Source organism: Bos javanicus, chromosome 10, assembly GCF_032452875.1.
Source record: "Bos javanicus breed banteng chromosome 10, ARS-OSU_banteng_1.0, whole genome shotgun sequence".
Classification (NCBI taxonomy): Eukaryota; Metazoa; Chordata; class Mammalia; order Artiodactyla; family Bovidae; genus Bos; species Bos javanicus.
Genome location: NC_083877.1, coordinates 86517440 through 86528785, shown reverse-complemented (window position 1 = coordinate 86528785; position 11346 = coordinate 86517440). Strand labels below are relative to the sequence as shown.

The 11346-nt window shown below is 44.7% G+C and overlaps 1 protein-coding gene across 1 annotated transcript; it reads right to left on the bottom strand.

Moving 5' to 3' along the window:
- Positions 1-468: 468 nt before the first annotated feature.
- Positions 469-10074, bottom strand: LOC133255251 (ergosterol biosynthetic protein 28 homolog). The gene is made up of 5 exons (XM_061429771.1): positions 9840-10074; positions 6978-7142; positions 4525-4657; positions 869-987; positions 469-743 (listed from the first exon to the last, which is right to left on the bottom strand). The coding sequence occupies exons 1-5, from the start codon at positions 10072-10074 to the stop codon at positions 664-666; spliced, it is 732 nt and encodes a 243-aa protein (XP_061285755.1). The 3' UTR covers positions 469-663.
- Between the last annotated feature and the right edge of the window lie 1272 nt (positions 10075-11346).

The following is an 11346-nucleotide window of genomic DNA, read 5'->3' as shown; positions in this document are numbered from 1 at the left end:
CAGAGCAGAAGGCTTCTCTATTTATCACAAATCTCGTTACACAAATGTAGCTGACTGGAGAGTCTAAAAATAACCTAGACCCTTCCAACCCTGATCCACCCATAGGCACAAGGACAGGGGCCATGCTCACTGGCTGGGGAGCCTTTCTTAGAAGAACTGCTTGTACCACAGATGGTTCAGAGTCTTGGGTCCTGCTGCAGAGAGAAGCCCAACCTGGATGGACAGCCCCTCAAGGCAGCCCTTGGTGGTAATGCTCTGGGCAAGGCGGCAGCTTCAGGTTTCACAGTTTGTGTGTTCCCACCACACAAGTCAAGAGGACAGTTAAAAATAAAAGCAAAAAGCAGAAGGCTGGAAAAGTGGTCCTGGAAGAGGCTCTGTGTGGGAGAAGGGCACACAGTGGACTTCGGATATCCTTGCAGTTTCTTGATTTGGATGGAGGTACAGAGCACTCATTCTAAAATGATTCTTTACATACATTTAAATGGCACTGACTTTCTGTATGCATGTAATATCTTAAAAGATTTTTAATTAAAGGAAAAAAAAAAAAAACCCAAATGTGAAAGGCTATAAGTGGATGATGGAGCAGAAATGAAACTGAAGAGCATAGAGAAGGAAGAGGCGAGCAAAGGCGGGGGATGACATCTTGGACATGGGATGTTGGCCTCAGTTTCTCTTCTTCTGTCTGGATCCTGGTTCTGCTTCTAGGTGCTGGAGCCCCACTAGCATGCCCAGGATTGAGACACCTTAAATACAGACAGACAAGGTCAGTGGCTGACATAAGCACCGTGCTTTCTTAGATTGCTTGTATAAGGCTGGTCCTATGCCAGGGACGGCTCCTGTGGGAGTTCCAGGGCCATTGAATGCTTACTTGCCACCATGAGGGGTGCCATGATGCCAGTTGTGGGAGCTGCAGTCCCAAATACAAACAACTCAAACAGTATGTGCCCTGTGGTGATGAAGAAGGTCCAGAGTGTGATGTAGTAGAGCCTACAGGGGAACAGACAGAAATGGGACTGAAGGTACAGCTTATTCAGTGCAGAGGAAGTAGTCAGACTTGAAACACACAAATCAAAACCCAGGAAATGACAATGGCTAAAGAAAAAGGAGACTTGGCCCTGTGAAAGACCTGGCTACTTGATCACATAAATTTTATTCACGACTAAGGCAAAACTTGGAGAAGGAAATGGCACCCCACTCTAGTACTCTTGCCTGGAGAATCCCATGGACGGAGGAGCCTGGTGAGCTGCAGTCTATGGGGTTGCAAAGAGTCGGACACGACTGAGCAACTTCACTTTCACACATTGGAGAAGGAAATGGCAACCCACTCCAGTGTTCTTGCCTGGAGAATCCCGGGGACGGGGGAGCCTGGTAGGCTGCCGTCTATGGGGTCACAGAGTCAGACACGACTGAAGCGACTTAGCAGTAGCAGTAGCAGTAGGGCAAAACTGAAGCCTTCAACTGCTAAATCGAGAGGAGAATGAACCAGCCATCCAGAATGGCTTTGCAAGTCTTAGCAAGGTGGTGAAGCCAGTGATAGCAAAGCAGAGTCTCCAGTATGGCAGTCCTATGTAGTGTAGACAATTTTGGATCAATCACACTTATGTATTCTATTTACTCAAATTGTCTTGACTCTAGTCCAAGCCCGCTTTGTACATAGCTGGCCAGGGGCTGGTCAGTGCTCATCTCATGGATGCCACCGAATGAAGGGCATGAATGAGGAATGGGTGGTAAGGGCATTTCTGGGGCTTTTAGGTGCTTTTGCAACATGGGCTGAATCTTAAGATATTTTGCATTTTAACCTAGCAAAATGGTCAGATGGAGAACACAGTGATAACCTCACAGGAAGAGAACTTGTTCCTCAGTTTTGACAAGGAGGTGGAGAAGACAGAAGTTATAGGATGATGGAGCACTTAGATTGCTGGTATCTTTTTTTAAAACTATTTAATAATTAATTTATTTAATTAATAAAATTTATTTAATCATAAATTTAAAAATTATGAAGTACTTCAAACATACAAAAAATCATACATAATAGAATTTATCCCTATGCAACCAATACCCTACTTATCAAAACTCAGTATCTTGACATTCTTGCTTCAGATACATTTTTCCTAAGAAAATATTACAGAATTCAGTTAAAGCTTCCTCTGGATCCTTTTTCCACCCTGATCCCATTCTCCTGCCTCCCTTCTTCCCAGAAGGAACTAATATCTTAAAGTTGATTTTTATCATTCCTGTGCATATTTTTACACACTTAGAAAACATGTATGTAAGAGTTATTTTTTTTTAATTGAAAGTAGTTTTTTTTTTTTTTTTTTAGAAAAATACACATTAAATGGGCAGAATGCAGACTGTCTCAGAAAGTAAGAACAGCTGGGAGTTGTTTCAAGTTTCTGGTTAGGGAGGGGATAGAGTCAGAGAGCATATCAGAAGCACATGGACCAAATTCCCAGGCTTTAAAAAGAAAGTTGGAACTAGAAGTCAGCATTTCTGGCTGGCCTGTGTTGGGTGAAGGGGAAATGAATGGGTGAGAGAGGTAAAGATAAGTCTCAGCTGTCTCGGCTCATCCCCAAAGCACAACATACAAAAGATACACCTCTTCTACTTGTCAGTAATTCTTCATCATGGTAAAGGTCGTTAAAATGATTATGCAGTCCTTACTCCCTCCCAGTCATCCTGAGAAGACACACGAGTCTCATTTTATACATGAAGGGACTGAGATGCAGAGAAGGTCTATAATAAACCTGCTGCTTCAAAGCTAGTTACCAATAGAAATGAGACCAGAGCCTATTTTCCAGTTTTCATTCTTGGGCCTCAGAGTGTTTCCACTAAACCATGCTAACTTCCAAAAATATATGTCAATCTAGAACAAGTAAACCATAGTTTCAGGTTCAAAAATAGGAAAAAATAAAGTTGAAGAGATCACAGTGCTAACAGCCCTCAAATCCCACTTGTCCTAGTCTTCCTCAGTTTAAATGAACTGAGTCTCTAATATGCAGATCTGCAGAATCAGCAACAAAAATCACTGCTTCCCAGGGCTACGAGGAAGACTTAATCAATGTCATGTGGAAGCATGTGGTGTAATAAGAGGCTCAATAAACATCACCATCTCCTCTCTTGCCCCAGTGCTGAGAGTCTGGCTAACACAAAAAAATTTTAGTATGACGCTCTTTTGGTGGCCTCACTTGGGGACCTGAGCAAAGTTTCCATCTTGATTGGGGTGATGATTGCTGTTGGAAAGAAAGCTCGAGCCCCCTCCAGTGGCCAGTTCAGATTACAACACTATCTAGCCCAGAGGCTGTGATTGCTGGCTATTGTTCCACACTAAAAGGCAATGGCACCCCCACTCCAGTACTTTTGCCTGGAAAATCCCATGGACAGAGGAGCCTGGTAGGCTGCAGTCCATGGAGTCGCTAAGAGTCGGATACGACTGAACGACTTCACTTTCACTTTTCACTTTTCACTTTCATGCATTGGACAAGGAAATGGCAACCCACTCCAGTGTTCTTGCCTGAAGAATCCCAGGGACGGGGAAGCCTGGTGGGCTGCCATCTATGGGGTCGCACAGAGTCAGACACGACTGAAGCGACTTAGCAGCAGCAGTCTGTATGAGGGCTTCCCAGGTGGCAAAGAGGTAAAGAATCTGCCTGCCAATGCAGGAACTCAAGAGATGCAGGTTTGATCCATCCCTGGGTCAGGAAGATCCCCTGGAGTAGGAAATGGCAACCTGTTCCAGTATTCTTGCCTGGAAAATACCATGGACAGAGGAGCCTGGTGGGCTACAGTCCATGGGGTCGCAAAGAGTTGGACTTGAGTGTGCACACACACATGCACGCAGTCTGTGTGAGCCCTCTGAAGAGGCAGAATACAGAGGTGTGCTGGGTTCTCTGTGACCCTCCCTTCATGACTCTGTGTAAACACACAACCATTCACTGGTGGGATCATGATGTCATAGATCGTGATTTTTTTTCATCCCTGCCTCTCAGGGAGGAATGTGAGTATAGGTGTCATGGCCTCTCTAAAAGGAGCAAGCACACTACCTCTTTAGTAGAAGAAAGGCTGACCCATTAGTAAAGAAGTAGAGGGATGTGATGCAGGCCGCTGGATCACAACAACCAGTTTGCTGTGTCCATTTCAAAGATTTTTAAGCTTAAAAACCTTCTGGCTTGTGATGTTTTCTAGCCCTGGAAGGAATGGTACCTGGTAATCTTTTATATTCACATCCTAGGTTACTATATCAAATCATAGGCCATATGATGGAATCATAGTGCATCATAATAGTGCTTCTTGACTTTGGGCATTTATTAGAATCAACTGAAGAAATTTTACCAAATTACCAAGACCTGGATATCAGAACAATTAAATCGTACCCTCTGGAGGTGGACCCAGGACCCCCCTAGTATTTTCTAAAGCCTTGCCTTGTTAATTTTAATGATAAACAAGTCTTGAGGGAGGACCACAATGGCTCTGCTCAGCACCCATTGCCAACACAGGGAGACTGGTGCTGTTCCCTCCCTTACATACGTTTTGTTGTGAATGTCGATGGCGCAGAGGCAGCGAACCACTGGTGAGAGCAGCGTCCAGACTCCAAAGGTCCGAGCTTGGAGGCCATTCACTGTGCAGCAGAAACAAGCAGGAGTGTTGAGAAGGGTGCGTCAGGGTTCCCTCCAAACTCCTCCAGCTTCACTGGAGGAGTCAGAAAGCTGAGCCTGAGATCCCCTTGGCTAGACAAAGTACAGGCTCTGATGCTGCACCTGGGAACTAGGATGGATGGAAAGAATTCCAGAAGGAAAACTGGTTCACCTCCTTTTCAAACGCCTGCAGTTCGATAGGTGAATTCCAAGAGTAGAAACCTAACAAACAGCCCACTTTGGCAGTTATTCCTGGGTTAGTGGTTTACCGGTCTGCCTGGAATCCGCTCTGGTGTTGGTGAAGCCCAGTGAGTCTGAATCAGGATAAGTGTGGGGAACACGGTGGCAAGCGGTCTGTCAATAAGAGATGCCTAGGAGGTCAGCGGACTTTCAGTGAGGCTGATACAGAAGAGAACGCAGAAATACTGAGCCCTGTCTAGACATCCACACCTGGTCTTTAAGAGACCCAGGTCCCTGGATCTCCTGAATTCAGATCTATATCACGGGAATGAAGCCCTAACGAGGCTGGTTTCCTGTGCGTGCGGGAAGGGAACAAAGCTCCGGTGTTAGCTGGGACCACTCTCCTTTTGCTAGCTTCATTCTGGCACTGCTGTGCTAAATATCTTGTCCAGAGTGTTTAAATCATAGTCCATCATAACAGTGCTTCTTGACCCTGGGCATTTATTAGACTCAACTGATGAAATTTTATAAAATTACTAAGACCTGGATACCAGATCAGTTAAATTATATACTATGGAGGTGGGCCCAGGACACCCCTGCTATTTTCGAAAGCCTTGCCTTGTTGATTTTAATGTACCAGTGTTGATCTACAGTGAAAAGCAAGGATACTTCCTTTGCTGGTCTCCTGAGCTAGAGAAATTTTAAGGGACAAGACTCACAACCGAAATGTCTTTCAGGATTTTCCTTCAAGGATTTTCCAGCCTTTGGAAAACCAGACAGCAACACTAAACTCACAACCCCAAAGATCTTTAGATGGGAGTCATTTTGAGAAAAAAATCCCATATCCCAAACTAAAATATAGAGGTTAGTTCTGGAGAGCTATATTCTTTTTTTTTTTTTTCTTTTTTCATTCTTTATAAAGCATTTTGATAGCACTTCTGATGAAACGACAGGAAATTTCTCTTTTCTATTTCTATACATCTCTTTATGAGTGAGAACTAAAAATGGAATATCTCAGTGACCCTAACCAGAGTAGGCATCAGGTACAATTCTTCTACTGGATGCTCCAGGGTCGTGCTATCACCAGCAAAGTACCAGGAGGTCATGAGGGACCTACTTCCGAGCTGTGTGTGCATGCAGGCCTGCACAGGTGCACACACACAGTTCTGCTCACCTGTTGCCCTTCGACAAATCAGATAACCTCTGAGCCTTTCTGTCTCCATTTTAAATTCAAAGGGCTAGGTGAGATGACCTCAAAAACACTGTGAATCTATACAGAGTTCCTGGACCATCGGAGGACAGCACTGGAGGGTGAAAAGTGGAATTGTTCCACCCACTTTTCCAGGTTCTCTAAGCTTTGTTCAAAGTGAGCCTTAGCCTTCTTACTTTCATTTTATACTCAGATGCTGCAAAAATGTGAGCTAAGTCAGAGCCTGAATCTAGGTTACCTATAAATGTGACATAGAATTGTCGCTACTATGAAACGGTGCTGCCACTCAAGCCACCCCACGTATCAAAGCAGGGAAGCGCAAGCTGAAATGTGCAACCACTCTCCAGCAGAGAGGCTCAGGACGCTGGGGAAAGCCATGGCGGGCCTGCAGACGTTCATGTGGGAAACCAACCTGGAGGGATTTTGGATATCTTTTCAGGGTCTGTGTCATGGTTTGAGAAGACCTTGGATGAGTAATTCTCCATATGCAATGTAGGGTATAAACCATACGGCCCATGACCTGATTTCTGAAAGAAGCAACAGGAAAACCTTAATGGTTTCCTTATCAGGTATCAGAGTCATCAGAAGTCTGTTTCCTCACTTCTTCTTGTAATGGTATTTGTACAGACCAGCTGCCAAGAGCAGTGTAAAATGAAGGGAAAGGTATTCAGAGAAGCTTGTAGGCAAAATGGACAATTGTTATCCACCACATCTGTTGCTCTAGTGGCTTAGGATCACTAGTTTAGGCAGAATCAGAATCACCTGGGAAGTTTCTAAAAAGAACTTCCTGTGACACATCCAGGGGGTGAAAGATTTGGTAATTACGTCTGGAGAGGGAATTGGCCACTTATGTTTTGTTTGGTTTTAGTTTTTTGCAGTTATTTTGATGTACAGCCAGGTCTGGGGACCACCATTTAGGCCACTCCCACAAAGGATGCAGGTCTTTGCTTTCTTACCCAGGTCTGGTTTGCCGGTGTAGATATTTTCATAGAGAAAGGTGTGGTCTCGGAAGCTCTGCAGCGAGTGACCCGCGGCTATGATGGATGTCATCATCAGCCAGCTGCGTAACACGTTGAGGAATCTGCTCATGGCTCCCCTCCAACCTGAAAGGGCTTTTTGCCCTGGAAACAAAAGCAAAGGGCAGGAGACAACAGATGGTTAATGTGCTTCAACCATAAGCTCTGTAGTTAACCTGTGTCCCATTCATGAGAGCTGTACTAATCTTACTTCGTCAGTCATTTCATAAACTCCTCTCCCAAGCACCAGAGGCTCGTCTATTCCCAGGCACCCTTCATAGGGTTGGCACTTTGCCTTTGAATACCTACCTTCGCTCAAAGTGTGCTGACAAGAGTAATAAAAAAAGGCTAAATAATGCAGTGGCTGGAAATGACAGACCCTGTGGAAAAAGTGGGGAGAAAGGGAAGAGAGGAGAGGGAGGTGTTCAAACATCACTACAAAGAAATAAAATGGACTCTAATGAAAGATTTATGGAAGTTGGTCTCAATATTTCATCATACTAACAGTGGTGAGTCAACAGCATACTGTGCAATAAGTAGCACCATGCTTATTTTCGGCTAAGGAATTTCTCCAAAATATTAGCCTAAATCAGAACGCTCTTCTCTTGGCTGAAATCAGACCCCTGGGATCTTTACTTCTAACCTGATGCTTCACGTCATTCTTTTGTACTGCAAGTACCTCAAAGGTAATTATAAATCTACTAACAGATACCTTTCTGGCCACTGGTGATCAATCCTTCCAAGCACAGAGAAGTCTTGCACGTCTGAGTGGCATCTATGGTTTGAGGGAAATATTTACATGCTTTAAGTTTTCTCTACTTTGGTTCACAGGCATTCCATGTTCCATAAATTAGGAAAACAATATAAAAGTTAAAAATAAATAAATTGTGGTGACTTGAGAAATAGTGAGAAAATTAGACGGAGAAGGAAACAGCTATGTTGGTGTTGGGTTGTGGAAGACATTACAGTTATTGATTGTTTGTATACACCACCTGCTGTGCCAAAAACCTATCTATTATCTCACTGAACCTTAAACAAGGTTGGGAGACACCATTAATATTTCCACTTTACAGATGAGGGCTGGCACAGAGATGTTAAGTGACTTGCTTGAGGTTACGCAGTCAATAGATGAAAGAGCTGAGATACAGAGCATGGTCCATGGGTCTCTAAGATGGTCTCACTGAGCATATTTTGATGCAGTTTCCATTTTTGAGAGAGTCAAGCAAACCATAGCCACCTGTCTTCAAGTGTATAGAAAATACCATTGGGGTATATACTTTTTATTTAAAAAACAGAACAAAATGTTAGATCAACCCTTGCTGAGCATCGATTCAAATTCTCTTGGTTTAAATAAAAACCATGTAATAGAAATCTAATCATGGAATTGATGCTTCCCATCTTTGGTATGTGACCCACGGTTTATCTACTGTCTGGTTAATTTCTTTGGCCTAAAGTGGTGATAAATTATCAGGCTTCCTTTGTCACTTTGACAGTAGGCCTTGTGTTATAGTCCCACATTACTCAGCTGAAACAAATACTAACATCAGTAATGGCTCAAGACAGTGTGACACACCATAAACCAAAGAAAGTTCCAGAGGTAGAAGCGTCAGTGGATGAAAGGCTCAGTGCAAATGGGTCACAAAAGCGGACTCTGTCAAAGTCCAGAGAGAATGAAGCTCTAACGGAATCACAAGCAGTGTCAGCATGGGCCAAGATACACACACTCCCCTCCCCTCCCCTCCTCATTTTCTCTCCCTCCCTCAGTAGGACACTTAAGCTATCAGGGTCAGAAAAGCTGCATGGATGGCCTCCCTCTTTGACAGGACTTATGCCCGTTTCACAGAAACTCTCAGAAACTCCAGAAAATCAGAAACTCCAGAAGATAGCTGGTAAGGTAGAGCCTGAGCACTCTTCCAAACTGCCCTGCCAGTCCCTCAGCATGGCTTCCTCAATGCTTTTGAGGGCCTCTGAGAGAATCCACCTGTATTCCCCAATTTTGCCCTGACTTAGGCCAGGAAAGGTGTGGTGTTTAGTAGAGTCGGGAGTGAGTGGTTCCTTTCCTGATCTCACTATTCAGTAGCTGTGTGACCATGGGCAAGTAATTCACACTTTACAGCTTAGGTTTCCTTACCTGCAAAAAGGAGATTAAAAATACCTATTCCAAGGGTTATTATAAGAATTACTTTAGAAAGCAAAGCTTCCTCGCATTGTGCCAGGCTCAGAGTGGCCACTCATTCTTTCATCGATTCACTCGTTCTGTACCTACCAAGCTTTCTTCGTTTTCCCAGCTCCCTCTTCTCTTGGTCTCTGAAATCTCTTTTCTCCCTACAAAGTTGCCTCCTGGGTATCTTTTCTATCCCATCTCCATTTTTCCCAGGCTGTGCGGATCCTCTCCACTAGAAGCCACACAGATACCTACTTCTCCCCGCTACATACACCCTACCTGGCTAGAGTACTCTCAGCACAGCAACAGCAGCAGCAAAGAAACTGCCCCAGCACAGCTGCAGACCTGAGTCTACCTGAGCCCTCGTTCCCGCCCCCACTCTCAGCCTGGCTCCCAGATTGGGTTGTTTCTATCTGTCCTCGTTCTGATTGGCTGTTTTCGTTCTGCTGGAAGCCATGGGTCTTGGACCCCTTTACTGCTAATCAGCGGTTGAAGCTGCCCAAGCCTCAACCCCAGCACTGGGCCCTTGCAGTGAACACTCCTGTTGAGTGCAGCAGAACAACTCCGGGTTCGGAGTCAATCTTTTTGGGACGGCGGGGAAAAGAGCAGATAAAAGAATTCAAGACTTCTGTGAAGACCGGTCGGTGAAGGAGGAGGGAGGGAGGTGCAGAGCGCTGTCCCCGCCTGCTCGCCCCGAGCGATCGGAAGATGAAACAGGTAAACGTCTGCGCCGGCGCCCTCCTCCCCGGAGAGAGGGGCGCCCCGAGTCCGGGCGGGAGCCGGCCGCTGGACTTGCCTCTCCTTGTCCGGGAACAGCTGTTGGCTTCCGGGCGCGCTGGGCTGAATCGTAGCGGCTGCGGCTCCCCGCGTCATTTCCGTTGGGAGCATCTGAGAACCTCCCTGGGATGGGGGTGAGCCATTGGTGGGACTGAGACCCTGATCCTTTTAGGGTGAGGACACTCCTCGGGCGAGTGTCCTCAATCTTCCGATCGCCCTGTCTCTTCCTGCCCAGCTGGCAGCCTAGCACAGGTTGGCATCCCTTCGTCGCTTGGAGGTTGTTTGTTTTTTATTAACTTAAGGGACTTCCCAACATTTTGGGAAATTCTGAGAAATCCTTAGGGGATACTCGGAAGAAAAGCTTGAGATTGTTCCATACTGCCCATTTCGCTGAACATGTGTAGGGATCCTTGTCTGAATTGCCTTTCCTCGCCCCCTATTTATGTTATCACATATGTTAATGCATAGGAAAATAAGGTTTGGAAAGATTGCTTATCTTTGAGTAATAGGATTATGGTCATTCAAACATTTTCTTATCTATTATTTCTAGTCCATCCTCAAACACAATGAAATGTACCTTCTCTTTATTAAAGTATTTTAATTAGAAATAGTCTAATTTTAATGTCAATTTGATATTTGGATCATAGTTTGTGATTTTCAACAAGGAAGAATAATTTTTGAGAGCGTTTGGAGGGACAGTCCCCCCGCCCCAGCTATTTATAACCTTGATTCAGCAGAATAAGACCATGGCATCTGGTCCATCACTTCATGGCAAATAGATGGGGAAACAATGGAAACAGTGAGAGACCTTATTTTGGGGGGCTCCAAAATCACTGTAGATGGTGACTGCAGCCATGATATTAAAAGACGCTTGCTCCTTGGATGAAAAGCTATTACCAACCTAGACAGCATATTAAAAAGTAGAGACATTACTTTACAAACAAAGGTGTGTCTAGTCAAAGGTATAGTTTTTCCAGTAGTCATGTATGGATGTGAGATTTGGACCATCAAGAAGATTGAGTGTCAAAGAATTGATGCTTTAGAATTGTGGTGCTGCAGAAGACTCTTTTGAGAGTCCCTCAGACTACAAGGAGTTCAAACCAGTCAATCATAAGGGAAATCAACCCTGAATATTCATTGGAAGGACTGATGCTGACACTGAGGCTCCAATACTTTGGCCATCTGATAGAAAGATCCGATTGATAGAAAAAGACCCTGAAGTTGGGAAAGACTGAACAGAAAAGAGAAGGGGGTGGCAAAGGGTAAGATGGTTGAATAGCATGACCAACTCAATGACTCAAAAACACCAATCTGAGCAAACTCAAGGAGGCAGTGAAGGACAGGGGAGCCTGCCGTGTTATAGTCCAC